General features: G+C 45.7%; 1 protein-coding gene across 1 annotated transcript; it reads right to left on the bottom strand.

Annotated features, from left to right (window-relative positions):
• Window positions 1-3,896: 3,896 nt before the first annotated feature.
• IL17D (interleukin 17D) lies at window positions 3,897-25,190 on the bottom strand. Its single transcript, XM_032765730.2, has 3 exons — window positions 25,076-25,190; window positions 24,190-24,488; window positions 3,897-6,158 (listed from the first exon to the last, which is right to left on the bottom strand). The coding sequence occupies exons 1-3, from the start codon at window positions 25,088-25,090 to the stop codon at window positions 5,840-5,842; spliced, it is 633 nt and encodes a 210-aa protein (XP_032621621.1). The 5' UTR covers window positions 25,091-25,190; the 3' UTR covers window positions 3,897-5,839.
• Between the last annotated feature and the right edge of the window lie 907 nt (window positions 25,191-26,097).

Genomic DNA, 26,097 nt, shown 5'->3' on the forward strand with positions numbered 1-26,097 from the left:
ATCCCCCCTTAGTCTTGTCTTTCCAAGCTGAAGAGGCCTAGCCTTTAATCTTTCCTCGTATGGACCTCTTCCAACCCTAATCATTTAGTTGCCCTTTTCTGAACCTTTTCTAGTGCATATATCTTTTTTGAGTGAGGAACACATGTACACAGTATTAGATGTGGGCGTACATTGGATTTATAAGGCAATAATATTCGTTTTTCTCTTCCCCTTTTTAATGATTCTAACATCTTGTTTGCTTTTTTGACCGCCACTGCCACTGCGGACATCTTCAGAGAACTTCCCATGACGCCAAGATCTTTTTCTGACTCGTTGTAGCAAATTAGCCCCCATCATATTGTATATAGTTGGGGTTATTTTTCGATGTGCAACTTTACATTTATCCACATTAAATTCATTTGCCATTTTTGCCCAATCACTTAGTTTTGTGAGTCTTTTTGAAATCTTCACAATCTGCTTGGTCTTAATTATCTTGAGGAGTTAGTTTCATCTGCAAACTTTGCTCTCATCAGTTTACCCTTTCTCCAGATCATTATGAATAATGAATAGGATTGGTCCTTGACTGACCTTGGGGAACACAACTATTATCCTCTCCATTCTGAAATTTCCATTATTCTACCCTTCGATCCTGTGTTTTAGCCAGTCTCATCTAATGAAGGACCTTCCTTTTACATGACAGCTTAATTTACGTAAGGCCTTTGGTGAGGACCTTGAAGTTTTCTGGAAACTAAGTACGCTATGTCCACTGGATCCCTCTTGTCCACATGTTTGTTGACCCTTCAAGAACTCTAATAGATTAGTAAAGACACGATTTCCCTTTCATAGACCATTGTTGACTATTGCTCAACAGTTTATGTTTTTCTTGTGTTCTGACAATTTTATCTTAACTATTGTTTCGACTAATTTGCCCGGTACCGACTTAGACTTCGTCTTATTGCTGGGATCACTTCTAGAGCTTTTAATATTGGCATTACATTATCTAACTTCCAGTCATTGGGTACGAAGCCGATTTAAAGAAAGGTTACACCTAGTTATATTCCGCACTTCACCTTTGAATCTTTCAGAACTTCTGGTGAATCATCTGGTCCTGGTGATTGTTAATGTTGAGTTATCAATTAATCAAACCACCTAGTGATACTTCAATCTGTGACAGTTCCTCAGATTTGTCACCTAACAAAGCCATTCAGGTTTGGGAATCTCCCTCACATCCTAGCGTGAAGACTGAGCAAAGAATCATTTAGTTTCTCCGCAATGATTTATCATCTGGCGCACACATTCGTACGGTCAATGGGGGGCACTGGTTGTTTAGCAGGCTCCTGCTTTGATGATTAAAAACATTTGGTTATTACCTCTTGAGTTGGCTAGCGCGTTCTTCAAACTCCTCTTGGCTTCTTATTACACTGGCACTAAGCTGGCAGTGTTTGTGCTCCTTTCTATTTGCCTCACTAGGATTTACTTCACTTTTTAAAGGACTCTTTTATTCTCACGCTTCTTTATACGGTTGTTAAGCCACGGTGGCTTTTTTAATTCTTTTACTGTGTTCTATTTTGGGGTGTACATTCATTGGGCCTCTTTATGGTGTCTTAAAAAGGGCCCTGCCAACTTGCAGGATTTCACTTTAGTCACTGTACTTTTAACTTTTGTTTAACTAACCCTCATTTTGAATAGTTCCCTTTTGAAATTAAATGCCACTGTGTTGGGCTGTTGAGTTTCTCCCCCACAGGGATGCTTGAATGCTATTGACAGATTCTTTGTTTGATTTTAAACCATTTGCAGTCACGCCTATCGGTCAGAGGGCTTCTTTTTAGGAACTTCCTTTTATTTCATTAGTTATTCTTTGAACCAGTTATCCTCCCTACTTCATTCCTTTTGGCCTTATCACTTAGTATTTTTGAGGCCTTCTACTTGCTAGTCAGGACCTTTCTTTACAACACATATATTTCCTTAACCAATAAACTAATTTTAATTTTATATTTATTCTACATGCAGGTTTCCTTTGAGGATGAGGACTGAGAGGTCAGATATGGAGTGATCACTTAGTGAAACATAGTCACCTATAGGTCAGATGGTGTTTTTGTTTTTTAGCATTTTTCTACGTGTTCATTTCAGAGTGTAGTGATTGTCTGGTTTCACCACATAGTTGTTATTGGGGCTTTTAGTGCACTGGAGGCAGTACACCACGTTTTGATAGGCATGTGTAGGACCCATGAATCTTGAATGGTGTATTGTGGAGGGTGTTGATCATTGTCATAGTGGAGATATACCTACAGGCTTTCCAGCTGTTGTTCTGGCAGGAGCTGGTGTCACTTTGAGTTGGTGTGTCCTGCTTGCTTTTGATGATGAACTTGATGAAGTTAGGGAGTTGTCTGAAAACCAGAAAAGGAGGTTCAGGAAAGATTTCTTTCAGGATATGGCTCCCATCAACTATGGATTGTAATCGTTTAATGCTACATGATTGATTGGCCAATAAAAGATACTACCTCACCCACCTTTTCTATCTGGTTAGTGGTAGGCATTCTGAATATTGTGCCCAGACAAGGTCTGGACAAAAGAATGCTTCTGGTGGAGATTGTCTCAGAATCCTGTGATTTGGATATGGTGCTGATGAGCTCCTACACTTTAGCTGACAAATATCCTTTTTTGGTTGGTTATCAAATGCTATCTTTTTTTACAATTTTGTGACTGGAAAATGACTACACACAGGGTTGAATCAAAAGGCTCAGCTTCAGCCTCAGTGAAAAAACAAACAATGTCATAAAGAAATTTAGCACAAGACTAACAACTGCAAGCTCTATATCCTGCAAAATTTAGGGCAATAGTTAGTGAAGAAATACATGTATGTAAAATGCTGAAATTACAGCATAATCTAAACAAAAATCCTGAAGACATCTTTGACCAAGGGAATAGGATAGTCTGTACCCGTTAAACAAGTGTATTGGATATTACTTTATTACAGCCTGTTAAATATTTTAATCTTATATCATGAAGGGGTTTTGTTCCTACCTAATGTATTACAGCATTATTGAGTTTTAAATGTTCTAGAGGATGTATAATGTTCTAGAGGATTAACTGCAATACAAAAATGTTCGTTTACTGTACCAAGGTATAAAAGGTATGGTGACCATTATAAAGGATCCCTAGCCTCTGTTTGCCTGAAGCTGGGAATGGGCAACAGGGGATGGATTACTTGATCATCACCTGTTCTGTTGATTTCCTCTGAAGCACCTAGCATTGGCCACTGTCAGAAGACAGGATACTGGGCTAGATGGACCTTTGGTTTGACCCAGTATGGTCGTTCTTATGATCCAATTCAGTCATGGCAGTCAGATTCCATGTCTTCAGTGGACTTCTGTGGCTTCTTCGGCTTCAGCCCGCCACAGTGGCAGAACTGGACAAGCTGTGAGTCCCCCCACCCCCTGAGTAGTGGCAGGGCCAGAATAGTGGCCCAGGACCAGAGCATTCCCAGCAGTCAGCCCCCACCACAGGAGCAGTGGCCTGGGGCTGCTGGATTTGCAGCTGGTGCCGCCCGAGCAGCAGCCTAGGGCCGGGTCAGCCTCCAGGGTCAAAGCAGTGGCCACCAGGGCTGGAGGAGCAGTGGCCTGGGGTCAGAGGAGCCCCAGGAGCAATGGCCAGGGCTGGGCCAGGGGCTGGTCATCAGTCCCCAATGGGGCTCCAACTGTTAGTTTCCCTCCCCACCATGGTATTTTTAGTAAAAGTCCTGAACAGGTTGTGGGCTTCCATGAATTTTTGTTTATTGTCCATGAGCTGTCCATGATTTTTACTAAAATACTTGTGCCACAATCTTAACCTTAAACATTATACACTAACGGACAAAAAGCGACATGTAATGTAGCGTGACTGACTTTTAATTCTCTGCTTATTCAGCTTGTTAAATTCTGCTTTGCTCATGCTCTTTCCTATGCCCCACTACTACCCCATGTACTGTGGGGATACAAGAAAAGGAATGTTGGTCTGGATAGTGTCTTGCTTTCTTGGAGGCATTGGAAACTCTGTCTAATATAAAGAACACCTGCACGCACCAAGTATAATTTTGAGGTTGTTGATGCAGCGAACATATTACTATCCAAGTACATTCATCCTCAGCTCTTCTGTAATGGAGATGCACAGTCAGGAGCCTCCTCCTGAAAAAGCTCTGTCTTCCTCTCCCTGCTGAGCATGTCATTGTCACTGGTGAGTGCAGCTTCCTTGGGTGGCTGTGGTCACACAGTGTGTGTCTGTGCTACCGAAGTCACTTGGCTGAGTCAGCCTGAGTCATGGCCCCTTGAGAGGGAGACATACAATCTTTCAAACAGCTAGAATGTGTTAGCAACATATGGATACCACCAATTAAAGCATCAGACCTCTGCAAAACTATGAGATCTTACTGCCCTCCAGTGACTGTAGCCTGCTGGGGGTACAAGACCAAATGCTGCTACATACATAGGTGCCAGAACTAGAGATGCTGGGGGGTGCTGCCACACGCCCTGGCTTGAAGTGGTGTCCATCATCTAAAGGGTTTACAATTTGGTTTAATGGTTCTCAGCAACCCCACTATACAAATTGTTCCAGAGCTCCTAACTACATAATCATACATTTTTCATGGGTTGTTGGCCAGTCATTGATAATGCACAGGAATGACAATATCACACATTGTACAAATACCTAAATTTCATTAGTTAGCTTTACTTTTGACTTTCCCTCAGTGGGATTTATTGTCAACATGAGAAGGCTTGCAATGTTACAAGACACAGCTGTCATGACTAACAATTAAGAGGTTGACAAGGAATAGGGTATAATGTAGAATACTTGTGTCCTACAGTCCGTCGCTTTATTATATTTGTGTCTTTTTATTACTAGAAAGATTTAAACCATATCAGAAAAATTAATACTACAGTTTTGTAACATTCTAGTCAATGTTTTATCAGCAGGTTTGTACTCGTAGCAGCATGGAGAATTTAGCAATAATAAAGAGAGTCTATTAACTCAGTTTATTAAAACAGGGTTCAAAAAAGAATTAAATAAGTTCATGGAGGATAGCTCCATCAATGGCGCCCCTAGCCTCTGTTTGCCAGAAGCTGGGAATGAGCGACGGGATGGATCACTTGATGATTACCTGTTCATTCCCTCTGGGGCACCAGGCATTGGCCACTGTCAGAAGACAGGATACTGGGCTAGATGGACCTTTGGTCTGACCCAGTATGGCCATTTTTGTGTTCGTAAGAGAATCTCCTTTTATCAAGTATTATATGAATGACTTTAGCAATTCAACACAGTTGAAAAATGCTGGGTGGCAAAGGTTTCCCATTTTGTAGACTCTAAATAGCTATGGTTGTAGCAGCCAAGAACATCACTTGGAGTTTTACAGTCTGCAATGTAACAGGAGGACCCCAGCAATCAGAATTACTGACTTCCTTTCTACTGCTAACATGGGATATTTGCTGTAGTTAAATGACTTTTACATAGAATTACCAAAAGGCAGAATATAAAATTATTGTAAAGTATTTGCAACCAGTAGTTGGTTATGAAAGTAGCTGGCATGTTACACGGTTATAGCCCCTTCTAAAAATTCATCCAAAATAAGCAAGGATAGAATAAAATTGTGTTTAACTCTAAACAATACAAACATAAAGAAGCTGAACTTTGAAAAGATCCTTCTTACTTGATGTGTCTTGTCTGCCATGGCTAAGTAACGATCTACTGAACACAGCCTCCCCCTTACAAGTGCAACAGTTGTAGTTAGAAAGACAAAATTATTTCCCCCCTATTGCTATATAATCTCCTGAATCAGTGAAATATTAACTTGAAACCAATGTTGTACACAGGGTTCCTTGAAAGCTTCTCATTCAGATGCTGGCTTGTCGTTCTGGTTTACCAACAACTTCATTTCTTGCTTATCTATGCTGGAATTGACACTGTCTGCCTCTTTTTCCTGCTCCGGTACACAAGTGCACCCCACAGGGATAGTGACGTAATCCTCTGTGTACACGTAGCGACCCCCAGCACAAGCTGAAGTGCGGCGCAAGATGACAGTTGGCATGTACACTGGGGTGCTGCGGAAGTGGAAATTCTCCTCGCCGTAAATTCCAGTGAGACAGCCCTTGCACAGACAGTACGCTTCAGGAATGTATTTGGGATACCTTGTGGGATCGTAGGAAATTCTGCATGTAAGTAAATAATAAATATTCATTTCATGCTTTTATGTAAGCCATCTGGAAAACATAACAAATGTTGACTTCAAATCACATTATACAATGTGTTGGGGGTTTTGCCAGGCAGAATAGCTGTAGCTATTGCTGTCAAACTGCTCAGCTATAAAGTGGAAAAAAGTGCTGGGCAGCTTACTGACCTGATTCGGGTCTGGGACACGGAGATCTGACTTGGCTTAGTTTCTAAAACTGTCAGCTTGAGGCAGTCAGACACAACTGTTTTGAATCTTGAACTCAGCAGAAAAGTAAGGGGACCACCAACAGGAGACTCTAACACGTTCAAAGCTTCAGGCTGTCTTTCATGGGGGATTTCCTGCAGACACAGCTTTGTGGTAGAAAGGTCCTTTATTACTGCTGAACCCTCCCCTGGAGTTAGGCACCTTAGCCAGGTCAGCTGTTTTCCATAACCAATTAGAGAGCCTCCCCCAGAGGTTAGGGTTCTCACCTGGGCTGTGAGGGGCCTGCTGCTCTGCCTGAGCTGAGGCAGGTATTTGAACCCAGGTCTCCTGCAGGGGAGGGGAGTGACCAAACCACTCGACTATGGGGCATTCTGGGATGCTAGCTTTCACTAATGCTGATGAAGCTGTTCCCATTAGTTATACAAAGGGAACAGCTTCAATAGGAGAGACTGCGAAAGCTGCACCCCAGACTGCCCAATAGCTTGGTGACTAGGGCACTCGCTAGGGATGTGGAAGACTTGGAGTCAAGTCCCTGCTCCAGATCAGGTAGAGTGGAGATCCCAGGCTCTTGGGTAGCTTATGGCATGTGCCTGCCAGCCAGCCATGGAAATTCCCAAGCTGCTGCCCCCTGGCTGGGGAGTGTGTGAGTTAGGTGTGCTCTGAGCACACCTGCTGCAGCAGGCCCTGCTAGTGTGATAGGAAGGGGCATGAGAGTCCTGCAGGGCTTAGACATGAGCACAGGGCATGGAGCAGCTTGTTAGCTCTGGGGCAGTGTCAGGAATTAGGCAGTTTTGCCCGCTGGTGGAAAGTTGGATGATTATGGAGATTGAGGTGCCTTCAGTGTTACTTGGCAGCTGAGCAGGCATTTTGTGAATGTCAGTGGCATCTAAATAGGCAGTTGCCTAGGTCCCTATGTGACTCTAGTCCCAACTGGTCACTTAGAGATGAACTGCAAAATCAGTTTTATTTTTTGCCCTCTCCTGCTATTGTATGAAGTAGCAGTTGTATATTATTTTCATAGAATAATTTTTCTGAGGAAAAAATTCAGTTAGTTAGATTGAGGGCAGCTTGTAAATAAAGATTAATCCACAGGCCAACTACCCTCACCTCCAAATCCTTCCTCAAGAGCCACTTCTGCTCTGCCACCTACAAGAAATCAGCCACGCAATGATGGGTTAGTTGTAGATTCAGGGAGAACTGACTACTTAAACTATAAGAAAAGTCCATAGCCCAGAACTCCTAGTCAGACTCTGTGCTTGCCCTGTTCCCTCTGGCAAGACCTGATCTCTGCTGAGTTGGCTTAGACTGTTTTATCAGAGGCCTTACTCATCCCTTAGCTAAAAGGAAAATGAATATGCAGAATTAGACTGTGGAACTCATTGTTACAAGATGTTATTAAGGACAAGAAAACAAAAAAATCATCACTAATGAAGTTTGCAGGTGACAAAAATTGGGAGAGTGATAAATAATGAAGAGGACAAGTCACTGATTCAGAGCCATCTGGATTCCTTGGTAAACTGGGGGCAACGAAACGAGATGTGTTCTAATATGGCTGAGTGTGAATGTATCCTCTATCAGTAAAGAAGGTAGGCCATGATTACAAAATCATAGAACTGGATGGGACCTCAAGAGGTCATCTAGTCCAGCCCCTGCCTCATGGCAGGACTAAGTATTATCTAGACCATCCCTGACAGGTGTTTGTCTAACCTGCTCTTAAAAAATCCCCATTGATGGAGATTCCACAACCTCCTTAGCCAGAGTCGGCTCCAGCTTTTCTGCTGCCCCAAACGGCCAAAAAAAAAAATAGATGAAGATGAAGAGCGGCAGCACCTCGGTGGCAGCTAAATCACGCCACTTCTTCAGCGGTGGGTCCTCCCTCTCTTCCTCTTCGGCAGCAATTCGGCGGCAGCTCAAAGAGGAAGAGAGGGAATGAAGGACTCGTCGTCAAATTGCTGCGGAAGACCTGAACGTGCTGCCCCGATACCGGATGGAGTGCCTCCCCTTTGAATTGGCTGCCCCAAGCACCTGCTGCCTACGCTGGTGTCTGGAGCCGGCCTGCTCCCTAGGCAATTTATTCCAGTGCTTAACCACCCTGACAGTTAGGAATTTTTTTCCTAATGTCCAACCTAAACTGCCCTTGCTGCAATTTATGCCCATTGCTTCTTGTCCTATCCTCAGGTTAAGAACAATTTTTCTCCCTCCTCCTTGTAACAACCTTTATGTACTTGAAAACTGTTATTATGTCCCCTCAGTCTTCTCTTCTCCAGACTACACAAAAACCCAGTTTTTTCAATCTTTCCTCATAGGTCTGATTTGTGACTCTGAAAAAGACTTGAGGGTCATGGTGGATAATCAGCTGTACATGAGCTCCCCAGTGTTACACTGTGGCCAAAAGAGCTAATTTGACCCTGGGATGCATGAACAGGGGAATCTTGATAAAGAGCAGGGAGGTTATTTTATCTCTATGTTTGGCACTGGTCCAACTGCTGCTGAAATACTATCTCCAGTTTTGGTGCCCACCATTCAAGAAGGACATTGATAAATTGGAGAGGGTTCAGAGAAGAGCCACAAGAATGATTAGAGGATTAGAAAACACACCTTAGACCAGGGGTTGGCAACCTTTCAGAAGTGGTGTGCTGTCTCTTCATTTATTCACTCTAATTTAAGGTCTCACGTGCCAGTAATACATTTTAACCTTTTTAGAAGACCTCTTTCTATAAATCTATAATATATAACTAAATGATTGTTGTAAATAAGGTTTTTTAAATGTTTAAGAAGCTTCATTTAAAATTAAATTAAAATGTAGAGCCCCCCTCCCTAGACTGGTGGCCAGGACCTGGGCAATGCGAGTGCCACTGAAAACCAGCTTGCGTGCCGTGCCATAGGCTGCCTTACTGCCAAGTTTCTGAGCAGTAAGGCAGCTTTCTGTGGTGTAACTCCTGAGGTGTACACACTGCCAGCCACTGAATGTGTAGAAACTGCAGTTACAGCATTGTAACAATCCACCCCGACAAGAGACGTACAGCTTTCTGCATTGGGGCTGCAGTGCTGCGGTGCCAGTGAAGATACCTACTGTGATTGGCCTCCGGGAGGTGTCCCACAATGCCTGTTCTTGCCTCTCTGGTCATTGGTCTCTTGGACTCTACTGCCCTGCCCTCAGGTGACCAAACGTGAGCCCCACCCCTTAAATTCCTTGGGAATTTTGAAAGTCCCTGTAGCAATGTGAAGACTCACCAGTTCGGCACCTCCTGCTTGTTGTCCTGGGAATTAGCTCTCCAGCTCTGGTGTGCCATCTGCTGGCCAATGTCCCACTTGCCGCTTTCCCCTGTGTCTCTCCCGGACCCCAGTGCCCCTTCCTTTGGGGTTCTGCCCTCTGCAGTACCCCCGCAGTCTCTGGGTCTCCTCTCCCATGGCAACCCCCAACACTCTATCCCACCTTGTCTCAGGGGCTACTGCCAGTCTCCTTTTAGCCCTCACTCACTGAGGCAGACTGCAGTCTATAAACCACTCATCATCGGTGGTGGTGGGGGGGGTTGGACATGCTGCCTTTGCCTACCTTGGGCTGCACCTCTGCAACCTCAGTACCTGGTTTGGGCCTTCAGCAAGGCCTCAGCCTGGGGAGTTGCCAGGCTGGAGCTCCCCAGCTCCTCTGGCCTTCCCCCAGCCCTGCTCCACTCCAGGTACCCTTTTCTCCCAGGCAGCCCAGTCCTTCTCTCTGCAGCGAGAGAAAGACCCTTTTTTCAGCCTCTGGCTCACAGCCCTTTTCGAGGGCCAGCTGTGGCCTGACTGGGGCATGGCCCCAGCTGTGGCTGCTTCCCCCAATCAGCCTACTCTATTGGCTCCCAGAAGCAGCCCTTTCCCAGGGCTGTTTTAGCCCCTTTGGGGCTGGACCAGGGTAACCGCCCCGCTGCAGTCCCCTTCCATTTTCTTGGTGATGTCTGTGGTGGTCTCAGTGCATCTTTCCAGGTGACCATGCCTGCTCCATGCCCCAGGCAATCTCCCACTTGGAGCAATTCCAAGGTGCTGAACCTCATCAGCATTTGGGGAGAGGAGACTGCCCAGTTCCAGCTGCACTCCAGCCGTAGGAATTATGATAGCTATGGTCAGATTTCATGATGTATGACAGAAAGGGGTCATGACCGGGACACACTGCAATGCAGGGTCAAAGTGAAGGAGCTGTGGAACGCCTATCACAAGGCACAGGAGGCAAACCACCGCTCCTGTGCTGCGTTCACGAGCTGCTGGTTCTACAAAGAGCTGGATGCAATACTCAATGGCAACTCCACCTTGAATGTGAAGGCCACTGTACCTACTTCCATGGCTCATGTGTCAGTCGAGAGTAGACCAAGCCAGGACGAGGAAATCTTGGATGCGGATGTGGAGTAGGAGAGGGACCCAGAGGCAGAGGAATACTTGGAGGTCAGAGATGCATGCAGCCAGGAGCTCTTCTCTATCCTCGGGGAGGCTAGCCAGTCACAGCTGTTGGAGCGTGGCGAAGTGCAAATAGCAGAGGAGGCTCCTGGTAAGTTGCTTTGATTTTGGGAATTGCTGAAGTGAGTTGTTGTGGGCAGGAGGGTTGCAGAAGGCAGGCTTGTGTCTGTATGATGCGCCTAACACCACACACCTAGTCTGAGTGGCGGAACAGGGTGTTGATTGACTCTCGCACTTCGCAGGAATCTGAGATCTCCATGAAACTCTCATGGAGATACTGGGCAATGCGCTGCCGCAGCTTCTTTGGCAGAGCTGCTTTGTTTCTTGCCCCATTAAGGATAACCTTCCCACATCACTCTGCCGTCTCGGGGTGGGTGGTGGGGGTGAGGCTGCACACAGGCAAGCCGCATAAGGTCCAGGGCAGAAGCCACAGTCTTGAAGAAGATACTCCTTTGATTCCCTGCTCACCTTCAGCAGTGAGATATCTTCCATAATGAATACAGTCTGTGGAAAATGTGGGGAAAGAAATGATTATAAGCGCCCCCCCCCCCACAGTGCTAGCTCTCCCCAAGAGCCACATACCCAGTGTACAGTACAGTCCTGGAACACTGATTTCCCCTGCACCAGCAGTTACTCACCATTTTGGAGGGCTTGTGACTCATGTGTGCTTGCCTGGGGTCAACCAGTTAATAACAATGTATTAAATCACCAAATCAATGGTCTCTGTGTTGCAAACAATACTGCTCCTGCAAAACGTTGCATTTTGGCTTCACAGATATGACCGTGGGAGCCCAGCCTCCCTCTTTGTTTTCTCCAGCTGAACAGCTGAACAGAATTAGAAAGAGGCCATGAAGAACTAAAGAGGACTTTCTTCGTGATGTCATGATGCATTCCGCGGCCGAAAAACAAGAATTGAAGGTGTGGTAGGACAGCGAGAAGAGGGACCAAAAGGAGAACACGACGCGCCAGAATGCAGCCACGGAGCGGCTCTTCAATGTTATGGAGCTCCAAGCGAACACGCTCCAGGAGATACTAGCACTGTAAACCGAGCAGCTCCACGCCTGCCCTCCCTGCCCAGCCGGTGTTGCAAAACTCTTTTCCATGCGCCCTCCAGACACCACCAACACACATATCAACCTCCTGGCTCCAATCTGTACCCGCTGCATTCCACTCCTCCCCTGTCACAGTCCAGCCCTGCAGATTCCCAGTACCCACTGCACTCAACACCCATCCCTCTGCAGTTTAGCCCTGCTGAAGTACAGTACCTGCTGCACAGTACTCCAAAGGAGAAGGTTGGATATGATACCTGGACATACACAAATCTTTAACTGTCCCAGAACCCCACCTCTTCCTGAGACTCACCCTTCCCCTTTCCCCCTTTCCTCTTCCCTTCAGTTCTGATGTGTTTTTTTGTTTGTCTCTCTCCTCTGGTTGTTGGTTTTTAATAAAAGAATTGTTTTGGTTTGAAAGCAATCTTTATTCTCTTAACTGAAAGCAAACAGAGCCTTGCAAAGCAACAGGCAATTTTCTTAAACATTCATAGTGCATCATCTGCACCAATCACAATCACCTCCTAGCATTACAAACATATGCTATTAGTGTCTTTCAGCTTCAAATTCTGCCTCAAGGCATCCCTGATCCTTATGGCCCTGTGCTGTGCCCCTCTAATAGCCCTGGTCTCTGGCTTGTCAAACTCAGCCTTCTGGTCCTGAGCCTCTGCAGTCCAGCCCTGAGTGAAGCTTTCACCCTTCCCTTCACAAATATTATGGAGCACACATCACATGGCTATAAGCATAGGAAATATTGTCATTGGCCAGGTGCAGTCTTCCATACAGGCAGCACCCACGGGCCTTTAAACAGCTAAATGCATACTCAACAGTCATTCTCCACTTGCTCAGTCTCTTGTTGAACTGTGCCTTGCTGCTGTCAAGGTGCCCTGTGCATGGCTTCATAAGCCACAGCATTAAGGGGTAGGCAGGGTTTCCCAGGATCACAATGGGCATTTCGACTTCCCCTACGGTGATCTTCTGGTCCGGGAATAAAGTCCCTGCCTGCAGCTTCCCGAAAAGGCCAGTGTTGTGAAAGATGCGTGCATCATGCACCTTTCCAGACTACCCTGCATTAATGTCTGTGAAACACTCATGGTGACCCACAAGTACTTGGAGAACCATTGAGAAATACCCCTTCTGATTAATGTATTCGGTGGCTAGGTGGTCTGGTGCCAGACTTGGAATATGCGTCCCATCTACTGCCCCTCTGCAGTTAGGGAAGCCCATTTGTGAAAGCCATCCACAATGTCATGCACATTGCCCAGTGTCATGGTCTTTTGGAGCAGGATGCGATTAATGGCCCTGCACACTTCCGTCAACACAAGTCCAATGGATAGACGTTCCCACTTCGAACTGGTTAGTGACCGATCGGTAGCAGTCTGGAGTAGCCAGCTTCCACAGTGCAATTGCCACGTGATTCTCCAGTGACAGGGAAGCTCTCATTGTTGTGTCCTTGCGCCGCAGGATTGGGGGTGAGCTCATCAGACAGTCCTATGAATGTGGCTTTCCTCATCTGAAAGTTCTGCAGCCACTGCTCGTCATCCCAGACGTGCATGATGATGTGATCCCACCACTCAGTGCTTGTTTCCTGAGCCCAAAAGCGGCGTTCCACTGTGGTCAGCACCTCTGTGAATGCCACAAGCAATCTCATGTTGTAGCTACTACACGTGATGAGATCAACGTCACATTCCTCTTGCCTTTGTAGTTTAAGGACTAACTCCACTGCCACTTGTGATGTGTTAGTCAGAGTGAGCAGCATACTGGTCAACAGTGCGGGATCCATTTCTGCAGACCGAAGAGGCAGAGCGAGCAGTACACAAACCATTGAAAGATGGCGCCAAATGCTGACGGATGCACAGGGATTGCTGAAGCAATGCATCATGCGACCCCCCCCTCCGCCTTTCTACAACTCTTAGCAGAAGCGAAAAAGAGAAAGAGGCGCATTGTGGGATAGCTGCCCAGAGTGCACTGCTCCAAATACTGTTGCAAGTGCCGCAAGTGTGAACATGCTATTGTGCAAGCAGCTGACACACAACAGTGGTTCCCCTTCAGCTCTCTGAGTGGCACAGTAACTGCTGGTGCTGTAACTTTGGCAGTGCAGACATACCCAATCACAAAGAAAAGGTGAAGGCATGACGTGATTAGTCTGTAAATATCTACAGGGGGAACAAATATGTGATGATGGGCTCCTCAATCTAGCAGAGAAAGGTATAACACAATCCAGTGGCTGGAAGTTGAAGCTAGCCCAGTTCAGACTGGAAATAAGGCACACATTTTCAACTATGAGAGTAATTAATCAGTGGAACAATTTACCAAGGGTCATGGTGGATTTTTACTCATAATTTTTAAATCAAGATTGGATGTTTTCTAAAAGATCTGGGCTAGGAATCATTTTGGGAAGTTCTATGACCTGTGTTATACAGAAGGTCAGAATAAATAATCCCTTCTGGCCTTGGAATTTATGAATCTATGAATAAGAACTTAGGAAGAGTCAAAAACGGGTAGGAGGTTTATTCAGATAATAAGAATATCCAGTCACAATAGTTCATGGTAAAAACAGAGTATTGAAAGGGAGGTAAAATCTCATGCTTCAGTATTTAAGCCAATCTCTAACTAAAAGGGATCATGATTAGACCTTCATGGAGGGCAGGTTACCTTACATCTGCTTGCTCTGGGGTTCTTGTCCCTTTGTCTGAAATACCAGGTGCTGGCCACTGTTGGAGACAGGGTGCAAAACTAGATGGACCACAAAGCTGATCCAATCTGGCAACTCCTGTGTTCCTATAAGAGAGTTAAAATTTCCCTCTTCATTGAAAAGAATGAAGACATTTACTCATGTGTGATGGAAACTAATCAGGTAACTCATTACCTCCTTACATTCTCTAAATTAACTAGTTGTAAGCTGACATGCTGGACTTCACATTGGTTTCCTGAACTACATTTCCCAGAATGCCACAGACCTAGGGTCAAGGGTCACACCCACTTCCCAGTTATAAAAGCCCCAGCCTGTTGGTGTATCTTAATTTTAAGAAGCATGCTGTTGTGGGTAGACTGTAGGGATCCCCCTCAGTCAGAAACACAACTGATTTCACCAGCCCCATACTAAGGTAAATTTTGGCAATCAATGCATAGTTTGGGTTATACCATATGGTATGTTGTTGGCTCTTAAGTGTTGGCTTTTCCCACAGAACATAAATTCCTTTAAACTCAAATGTCAACAATGTTACAGGCCTTTTGCAACCTTCCTCTTTCTCCACTATGCCTGCTCTTTCTCTGGGTAATATCTGTGTGTTTCAAGGTTACCACAAGTCAAATCACCATGAAATAAAAAGATTTGGGGCCAGCAAAATGGGGATGATGAATAATCGTCATCTCTTCCATTGATACATGTAAAACCCTCACCTCACACTGAGCTGTAACCAGTAATTTCTCTGCCACTTGATTTAGGCTGTTATTGGACCCTATGAAAGCACTTCATAGAACATCACGGCTGGAAGGGAACCTCAGGAGATCATCTACTCCAACCCCCTGCTCAAAGCAGGACCAACCTCAACTAGTCCCCTCAAGGATTGAGCTCACAACCCTGGATTTAGCAGGCCAATGCTCAAACCACTGATCTATCCCTCCTCCCTCACTGCCTAATAGAGGCTTCTTGCCCCATGCAAAGATATGCGTTTTTAGTTGTTTTTTACCTTCACTGATCCACCCTGAACTTTCCCCAAAAATATCTTCTAAGCAGAAGGGTATATATTCTCAATTTTGTGGTGCAGGGGAAGGGCACTTGGGAAAGATAGATTGGATAAAAATGGGTGTTGTATGGAAAGTGTTTTACAATCTGAACTGTGGGGTTGCTACCTTAGCTCCAGAGTAATAAAAGGAATGGAAGAAATCTGAGCTGATTCTGAGCCAAAGCCTGGATCCAAATTCTGGAAAGGTTTTGGAGCCAGACCAGAACTTCACAGCTGGTTTCTCTCCATAAAATAGGCTGAAGCTAAACTCTGGACCCAAATGTCCCTGAACTTTGAATCTGGATCCAAGCTTTTGAGGCTTCAGCCCAAATCTTAATAGGAAACCTTTACTCTAAAGCCTCATTATCCTTCTGTGCTTTGTCTCCTTTGGTTTGAATTGCTCAGAGATGACCAGGGCTGCTGTCATGAAAAGTCTGTCAGCTTTAATATCTTCCTTTCTTACAATCTGTGCCACTGCACACCTGTTCCTGTATTCACGTGTAGACCCTGAATGTTCACGTACAGGGTCCATGTACATCCTCAACTGTGGCAAATCAGTGTAGCTCCATCACTCATAGGATTGCAATTCATAACATACTTGTTTCTTTCCCTAGAAAAGGATTAAAAATGTTTTATTTGTTTATAAGAAGTATCAGTACAGAATAGGTTGGGGCATGCTCTAATTTCGCATGAACACTTTCCCACATGTGACTAAAGATGTGACCATGTAATCACTGTGTTATTCGTGGTCAATGCTAACTGGCCTTTAGACAGCAGTCCAAACATACAGAAATGATCTCCTGGCAGTCAGCTGTACACAGATGCTGTATTTAATGTTTGTTCTAAATAAACTTAAATTCCCTACTGAACTGAAGCAGCTGGTGAAATGTGACTAGTTTTTGGCTTTGCTTTTTCTTGTGACCCTGTTGAGTGCTTTGAGAGCTCCCAATGAAAAGCGAACTTCCTTCTGTTTGCTTAGTATGATTGCAAACTTTGAAAGGCCACTTTGTCAGAAGTGGCAACACTTGCAAAGCATTGACTTGTCTAAAGATTTGGTTGTCCTATAGTGCTGTGCCTGTAGGTGATCTTCATAATCATACTTTATCACTGATATTGCACTTTACAATTTCTGAGTGCTTTACATGTGGTCAGATTCAGTGCTGGGATGAGCACCTGCAACCCCGCTGAATTGCAAAGTCAGTGTCAGTGTGTCCATTCACACCAGCAGTCAATTGCCCAATATATATGTGAAACAAATTAAGTGTAAAGTGAATTAACTAAAGAACCCTAGCCACACCTCCAGTAGAGAAGTAGGTACCTCTCCATAACAAAACTAGCACCACTGAAATCTCCATCCTGTAATTGTTCAGAATGTTCAGTAATGGGAAGATGCTCTGCATTCTAGAACTCTGATAAGGTCTAGCTGATCATTACACAGATGCATTAAAGTGTGGATCTGATTAATAGCAGATTTGTGTTCTGCTGCACCTCTGTGCAATTTCACTGTATCATACGATAATGCTGAACTCTATAAAATGTCCTGGATATGGTGCTTGAAAAAGTCAATGGAAGTTTACTCTCAAGAAAAAATCTCTTCCCTTGTATAATTTTTTTTAAGTACTGCAGTTTTTTAAGCCAGCCTGAACCTGAGTTAGCAAAGATGAAGATGGATTTCCTCCTGTAATTCTTTACTAGAATTTTAAATACGTGAGCACTAAAACTGGTATTTTTACAGAGAGAAAAATCATATGTAAAAAACAAAACAAACACACTAACAAAAACCATTATCACTTGGGAGAGGGATGACTAAACATTAGATTATAATAAGTGTATGAAGAAGAGGGTGTTAGAAAGTAAAAGATATTGATCACCTTCTCTGTATGGAAAGGGGGAGTCAGAAGATGCTAAGAGGAGATCAAATCACAATTGGTGCTGCTGTAGCAAAATTCCATCTGACTCCAACCTTAAATATTTTGTTGTACTAAGTGTTATTCAACAGGACTCAGCAGGGGAATAGGATGGCCAAGAGGAACCCATCAATTTAGCTCCTGTTTAGGAAATTTTGGAGCTGTTTGTTAATATATTCATCTTAGGGTATATCTTACTATGTAACCCACTGCTGAAGTAATAACCTGAAGTATGTTGTAAAAAGGAGATGGTGATTATTTAATTAGCAATGATCATGAGCCTGGTATTGTACAGAACACAAAAATAAAGGCGTCCAAGGCTAGTGTGGACACTTTCCCCCAGGCCTGGGGGCTGCAGAAGCTGATCCTGATGCAGGATTGGGTCCTAAGAGACAGACACAGAAGAGGCTATACTGGGGAATCTGGAGGTGAGGGGGACTTCATGGTTATTTTTGTGTAATGTATCTAGCCACTTCTTGTGGGACTCAGGGAGAAATGGATTTTTGGAGGGACTTGAATACATTCCTACCAATCAGCTATAAACGATTATTATGCTATTTATATACTGGAGGATAAAAACAAATCTGATTAATACACCTGCCTTAATGGAATGCCTCATGCACCCACAGGTAACTACTGGATGGCAGTTTTGCCATGGATGTCAGGGGGACCAAGACATACCACGATTCCTAGACTGACAATCAGATCCTGCAAACATTTAGTTGTGTGTAACTTTACTCGTGTTGAGTGGCTCTGCTCACATGAAGAAAGCTGCTCATGTGTCTGTTGATACAAGTTTAGCGTGTGGGGCTTCTCTTACTTTCAGTGAGTGCAGCCCCTCCTGTTCAGGGCAAGCAGCACTGCGCAGCTGGCAAACCAAGCACTGGTACCAACGTTACTGAAGCCGTGCTAAACTTGAGCAGTGACCAAGAAGCACAGGCCTTGCCAGCTCCTCCTAAAAGCAGATGTCAGTTGACCCCAATGCATATTCATGTAATATCCTTAGAAAGGAAGAGTAGCCCTTGAGCAGACATATGACCATCCAGAGCACAGGCAACCTGCAGGGCTCGCTGTTCACAGGAGCTCCTGCAGTTGGCGGCATTTTAAAAAGCATGGATAATTCTGGGCCCCATCCTGTGAAGTGCTCAGCAAATCCAGTGAGATCCTGAGTGTGCTCAATTCCCATTGATTTTAATTTAGTGACTTCAGTTCACTGGCTCTTTATAGCTCTGCAGAGTAACAGTGATATGGGTAATTAAATTTCATGCGACAGGTCGTATACTGCTCTTCCTTGGCCAGCTGGATGGGATTTCAATATTAGGCAGATGCACTTTATGCATCCCCCCTCCAACAACCTCCCCCTGAAGCACCACTGGTTAGGTACTGCCAGCAGCAAGATCCTGGACCAGATGGGCCTATGGTCTGATCCATATGGCAACTCGTGTGTTTCGGAGGGGTAGCAAGCCAAAAATGATGTAAGTCTTGATGTTTGTATAAGCAAATGAAGGACCAAATGATAGGAAAGAGTAATAAATGCAGAACAAAGACATGGGAAGAGGCTGCAGATAGATTGTGCATGCATCCTTACAGCCTAAGTTGATTGCTTTGAAAATATATCTGTGTAGATGGATATAGAATTACACGCTTGGATGAGGGGATGTGGTAGGTGAGTGTCAGACACTAGGATCTCAGGGCAGCATTTGATTCTCTCTCAGGGGCTCTTTCATGACAAATCCCAGGTGGTTTGGCTTGGAAAGCTGTCATGTGAACTGAGAGATTAAATAAGGAACAGTGATAAATGACAGTGTGCTGAGCTGGGGGCAGGTGCCTGGGGAGGTACTGCAGGGCTTGGAGCTAGGCCTGGACTGACAATCTTTTCATTGTTAATGATGGGGGATAGAATTAATGATGGGGGTATAAACAGGATGTTAATGATAATGAAATCTGCAGATGCTGCTGCACTGGGAGCTGTTGCAAATGTCAAATGAAGACAGAGAAATAATACCAAAGATCCTAGACAGATAAAAATCGGGGCAGAAACATAAGTTTGGGAAAAACTAAGCTAATGCACCCTGAAAGGAAAAAAAAATCTCTAATGTAGCTCTTGAATGGCAGAGAGAAAACTGGAGAGCACTCAGGCTGCTAGATGTCAGGATGACAGTGTGTTTGTGGCATAATCCGAGCATTTTTAGACTGCATGTTCAATGGTGTCATGTCATAGAGTAGGGGACGGGACAATCCCTCTGCATGCAGCACCAGTGTGATCATACCTTGAACCTCTACACTCACTTCAGGGCACCCTGCCACCAGAAAAACACTGGCAACTTAGCGGAAATTCACAATAGAGCAACAAATGATGATCAGATTGGTGGTGGGCAGGGCTTGCAAGGAAAGTTAGAAAGAAGCTAGGCTAAGAGGCTGCTAAAGTGGGGATGATCATTATCTACAACAGGGGTGGGCAAACTTTTGGGCCCAAGGGCCACATTGGAGATTAGAAATTGTATGGTGGGCCTTGAATGCTCAGAAAATTGGGCTCTGGCTGGGGGTGTGGGCTCCGGGGTGGGGCCAGAAATGAGGAGTTCAGAGTGCTGGAGGAGGATCCAGGCTGGGACGGAGGTGGTGGTGATGGTGAGGGGTGTGTGAGAGGGGGTGTGGGCTCTGGGTAGGGCTGGGGATGAGGGGTTTGGGGTTTAGGAGGGTGCTCGGGCCTGGGACCAAGGAGTTTGGAGCAGGGGATCAGGGCTAGGATGGGGGTGCAGGAAAGGGTGTAGGTTCTGGCTGGGGGTGCAGTCTCTGGGGTAGGGCTGGAGATGAGAGGTTTAGGGTTTAGGTTTAGGGTGCTCTGGGCTGGGATCGAGCGGTCTGGAGAGCAGGAGGGGAATCAGAGCTGGGGCATGGGGAGAGGCTCAGGGGGTGTAGGCTCAGAGCGGCGCTTACCTCAAGCGGCTCTGGAAGCAGTGGCATGTCCCTTCTCCGGCTCTGCACACTGCCCCATCCGCAGGCGCTGCCCCCGCAGCTCCCATTGGCATGCATAGGAGCTGAAGCGGGGCCACGCCGGCCTCCGGGAGCCACATGGTCTGTCCCCTAACCCAGCACCCTGGCCAGAGTGCTGGAGTGGAGTTGAGCATTGGTGCAGCTCACGGGCCAGCTTAAAACAGCTTGCTGTAGTTTGCCCGCCTCTGGTCTACAATAACTCAAGGAATGAAAAACATCAAGGAGGGAGAGGAAATATTTAGGGTGGCACTTGTGAAGCTAGTTAACTCTGCAATAACTTACCCAGGGATGTGGTGGATTCTCCATCGCCTGAAATCTTTAAATCGAGACTGCGTATCCTTTTAAAAGATACGCTGTTGCTCAAACAGTTACAGGCTGGATTCAGGCATTACAGGGTTAATTCTATGGCCTGATATACACAGAAGGCCAGACTAGATGAGCTAATAATCCCTTCTGGCCTCAGACGTCTATGAAATCATAGGCTGACATTAAGAATTTACAGTACCATAGACTGTAGAGGATAAGAGAATACATGTCTTAAGATAATACATTTTTATTATCAGAGGGGGAGCCGTGTTAGTCTGGATCTGTAAAAGCAGCAAAGAGTCCTGTGGCATCTTATAGACTAACAGACGTACTGGAGCATGAGCTTTCCGTGCATCCAACGAAGTGGGTATTCACCCACAAAAGCTCATGCTCCAATACGTCTGTTAGTCCATAAGGTACCACAGGACTCTTTGCTGCTTTTACATTTTTATTGTTCATGCTATGGCTCCTGGAACCCCATTATAGTAATGATCTAATAAAAGACTAAATATCAGGCAAATTTTCCTGCCAACTAGATCTATTTTTAGGCAGTGAATGCTTGGTCTCTGCATCACTGGGCCAGTAGTTTGCAGCACAGACCTAGAATTCCCCTCCAATCACGTATTACTTTCAAACATTATCTTCCCTTTAGTCTGTGCTCCAACTGAAAATTTAAACTGAAAATAAAAAGACAGTTATTATAAACATGGGGGGGCTTCTCTGTTGTTCAACACTTTCTCCCAAGCTGCCCCTCCAGGTTGGGAGGAGCTCCCCAAAGCAGCCTTTATCTTCCTTCAAAACCCTCTTCAAAAGTCTCCTTTGCCATGATGCCGACAAAAAGTGTGAGGCCAATGACATGCAGAGATCACCGCCTCTCTCACTAGCCAATACTGTCTCACCGTTTCCTTGTGCTCCCTGTTTGACTGTATCCAGCTGTTGTCTCTTGTCTTATACCAAGAATAGCTTGTAAACTCTTGGGGGCAGGGAGTGTCTTTGTACAGTGCCTAGCATACTGGGGTACTAGCCCCTGACTGGGGCTCCTAGGTGACACAACAATACAATACTGTAAATAAATATTAAAAGTCTAGGCCGGGTTACTTGAATGGCTAGAGAGAGAGGTTGGGGCTGTCTGATTGGCACAGTCTGAGATGTCTGGAGGAAAGAGCAGTGAATTTATGGCTCTATGATCCCCCTTTTCCTAAGACTGGCCCCATTTCTGTGATTGGTGCTGGGTGAACAGACGGCTGCGCCTGTGCTGAGCTCCACTGATCTCAAAGAAGTCTGTCCACACAGATACGATGGCAGAATTGAGGCCTTGCTTTGTTGTTCTTATCCCAGGTAGAACAGCATCCTGAGAGGACCAATATATGGCAGAACAAATGGGTGCGAGTTAGTTAAGTTATTGGTATGTGCTGTTCTCAGCATTTCAACATATTTGGGGTTTCCGTGCATATTTTTATGTAGCTATAAAAAAAATCCTCAATGTTTACAAGAAAATGTAATATTCCTAAATATATTAGTTTGTCTATAAAGGCCTCATTGAGCAAATGAACTGTTTTTATCTCGCATGAGATTATTTTTTGAGCTAAAAACAAGCAGGGAACATGCCACAAAGTAAATATTTATTGGAAATCCTTAATGAGGTGGTATTTTTATCTTCAAGCCTGCTGCCCGACTGTGACTTTGTCCTTCACTCAGGGCATCATAACAGGAGCATATATGAAATTTAAAGAGAAATACAAGTTCTTTTGGGTTTGGGCTTGTTTTTAACTCTCTCTATTGTTCACAATCTCCTTTTGGAAGACTGAAAATAAAGGACCCAGTCCTCCATTCCTCCTTCAGGCAGAATGCCCAGAGAAGTACAGTGGGCAGGATCATAACTTGTTTTCAATGCTTTAAAAAACTCATTTTATTTCACTTCCTTATGTGTGGCCTGGCATCCTGAGAGAGAGGAGCCAACCCCTTTTCAGTGGGGAATGTGAAGGTACCTCCTTGGAACATCATAACTGTAAACATGGCACACATTGCACTTGGATGCATTTTAGATCCCAGGACAGTGGTCTGGCTTAAGGACACTAACTGCTATGAAATCCATGGATCTCACTGTTATGGTGTGTCCACACACGCACTTTCACTACTAGTTTTTGTAAAATATCTTTGTCACTCAACAGGATTATCACCCATAGCCCCATGGGGGTTTCTGACCTAAATAAAGGCATTGTGAAAGCACAGGGGTTCCTGCCTCCTCATCCTGATCTTTTCTGGATTTCTCAAAATCGCTGAGTTTCAGTGGGAAAACCCCTTCTGTCAGAGTGAGAGTGGCTGCCCCAAAAGGAAGAATCAGGTAGCATTAGCAACCCCTACACAGGAGCAATCTACACAAAAGACAACATGGACCTAAATTTCAGCTTAACTTTCAGATTCCAGGCTGTCTTCAGGGCCAGCAATCAGGGAAAAACACCTTTTTATGTCTGAGTTTCAGATATGTTACGGAGGATCTTGAAAGTCAAGCATGAAGCCCCATGTTATTACTGATACTGAGGGTTTTTCTCCGCTAATTGATGCAGCGGTGTGAATTTAGCAGGTCTGGTGAAGATGCGATAAGTTGATGGGAGAGTGCTGTCCTGTTGATTTCAGTACTCCACCTCCTGAGAGGCCAAAGCTGTGTCAACAGGGGAGTGTCTCCCGGGGACATAGTGCAGTGTAGTCAATATAAGTTACACTGATGTCAGTTACATAACTAGTGTAGACAAGGCCTAAGTTCACCATTTAGAGTATAACTGTATATGGTACCTTTTCTTTATTTAGTAACAGATTTTTTTTAAGTGTACAGTAATATCTCTCTCTTTGAGGAAATCATCTAAAATATTAATGGTTCCCACCATTGTTGGTGTTCTGCTCCTGCTTTCTTCATAGTTTAAAGGCCAAATGCCTCCTAAATGTTTAGCTTTACCTTGGGTTGAATTTCTTTTATTTATTTTCAGTGAAATTTTAGGTAATTGACTCATGTTTCCACCCCACATTTCTGTTCCAGGAGGCTGGTCTGAATGGAGCTAGGTTCTCACATGAAAAGGAGAATCATGCCACACAGTTACAGAAACTTTTATGCATGTTAATTAAGGGATCTCAGGTTTTCAGAGGCATAGATTTTAAGCCCACAAGGGACCATTATGATCATCTAGTCTGACCACCTGCATATCTGCATCCTGTCTTGATTCCAGCCTTCCTTTTCTATCTGCCTTTGTTGTGCCCTGGGCCAGGGGAACAGCTCTGATGGGACAAGAAACTCAGCCTGTGAAGAAGATAATGGCAGTGGTGGCCCCATAATTCCCACACTTGGCTTGTGCCACCCTTCCCAGTGTAGCAAAGTAAATAAGGGCTCTAGTCACCTGTAAGACCAGGGGGAGACGCTGTGCAGGTTGATAGGGAGGCGGTACTTTTTCTCACTGGCTGCTCTGCCCCCTGCCGGACAGCTCACGTTATGGTCTTTCTCCAGCGGTTCCAGCTGCAAGGTGTGGTGGAAGGCGCTGAGTATGCCCGCGGCGAGCCTCCCATACAGCTGTTCCAGCAGCTCCTCCGGCCGGTCGGCGCAGGTTCGAGTCCGCACAGGGCGCCTGTTTGCCTTGAAGGCCTCAGATGTGGAGTGACCCAGCCCAGCGAGGAGAAGAGTTGCCAGCAGCACCCAGCCCTATAACAACACCGCGAGAAAGCCGGCTTCCTTGTGAGCTGCTGCCTCCTGTCCTGCCCGCCAGGGTCGCGCGTTCCTATGGCCCCTGCCCAGCGGCCACCCCTGTAATCCCCAGAGACACGGGGCCGAGCAGGACGATTCGTGGGAGTTGGGGGCACTTCTCTGTCCCCGCATCGAGCGCACCCCTCGCTGCTCCAGCCCGCAGAGCTCTGAGCTTTCCTAGCCGAGCCCCCACGGCACAGGGCTCTCCGCTCCCCTGGCAAAGACCGGGAGCGCAGCTCCGCTGGGGCAGGCGGGGTCTGCCTCCAAATCCCCCTGCCGGTTTCAGCTCATCCCAGCCGTTGGGAAACGCATCTGATCTATAGCGCTGCCGCTTTTACAGACCCCCCCCCCCCGCCTCCCTCCAACTCTGGCTCTGAATCAGCCCGCGCCAAACGGGAACAAGCCCCAAGGCATCAGCTGGCAAAAGATTGTGTGTGTGTGTGTGGGGGTGATCGCACGACAGAGAACCACAAGTGTCTGCCCGATCGTCTGCTTCCCCTGGCACCGTATAACGGAGCAGACCCGTTGCCTCCCCCCGCCCTTACCTGGCCTTGCTGCATGGTGGGACTGGCGCTCAGGCGAGCCTGGACGCGGGAGCTCGCCGATGACAGCGCCGGGATGTTAAGACCCGGACTCGCTCGGTGGAGGAGCTGCAGCGAATGTTGGCCAAGTGCCCCGCGGCTCGCTGCAGCGCCCCGGGTGCCAAGAACATTTTAGACGGTTACACCGGAGGCTAATTTTCAAAGCCTCGAGCTCGCCTGTCCCGGCGTAGGGGGAGGGGGGAAGGAAGGTCAATGAGTCGGTGTCCGAATATGGCAAGCACCCAAGGACGCTGCACTGAGCAGTGCCAGGAGAAGGGAACAGCTGGATCTACCTGGATCCTGCCAGATGCTGCCAGTGTCAAAAGCCAAGCCCCTGTATCGTCAAAATAGAGACCCGGCTTAGTTACCCCCGATGCTCCCAAACCCGCATCCCGCTGCATCCGGAGCATGAGCACTGCAAAAACCCAGATCTGGCACCTGGATCTGCTGGCTCCCGCCTTAGTTTGATCCCTAACCTGCAAATTCTAATGCTTGAATAGGGAACATGTCCAGCTGCTCCTACTCAGTGGTTTCCCCAGGAATTGAAATTAGGGGTGGTTGGGTGTTTGAATTTGCAGGGGTGTGTGTCAGGGCCGATGAGGGGTGAGACTGTGAGGGTGAAGGTGGGTTGTATGGCACTATAGTAAAAACTAAACAATGTTTCATGATCATTTTATTGGTTTTAAACCATGAGTTAAATCTATCACACAAAGTTACTCAAGCTTTCTATGAAGCACTGTGTCTACATTCTTCTCGGTTTCTTGTTATAATTTTGCACAACTCTGTTAATGAACTTGAATGCAATACATTCATCTTTGGTGGCTTCAATTCTATTCAGTGATGAAAAAGAAAGCTCGACTGTAGCTGTGGTGACTGGGAGTAGCAAGAGATGAATTCCTACTTCTTTCATCCCAGGAAACATAGCACAAAGATTGAGTCAAACCACTAGTGATTATGAAAAAGAAGTTGAAGTCAATTCATTCATT

The sequence above is a fragment of the Chelonoidis abingdonii genome, chromosome 1 (assembly GCF_003597395.2).
Source record: "Chelonoidis abingdonii isolate Lonesome George chromosome 1, CheloAbing_2.0, whole genome shotgun sequence".
Taxonomy (NCBI): Eukaryota; Metazoa; Chordata; order Testudines; family Testudinidae; genus Chelonoidis; species Chelonoidis abingdonii.

Bases quoted from the DNA above. Each gene is read 5' to 3' on its own strand.
- IL17D (XM_032765730.2), bottom strand. The intron at 6,159-24,189 runs GTGACTAGAGCC...ACTTACATGCAG, and splicing joins GTCTCCCCCTGGTCTTACAG to AATTTCCTACGATCCCACAA.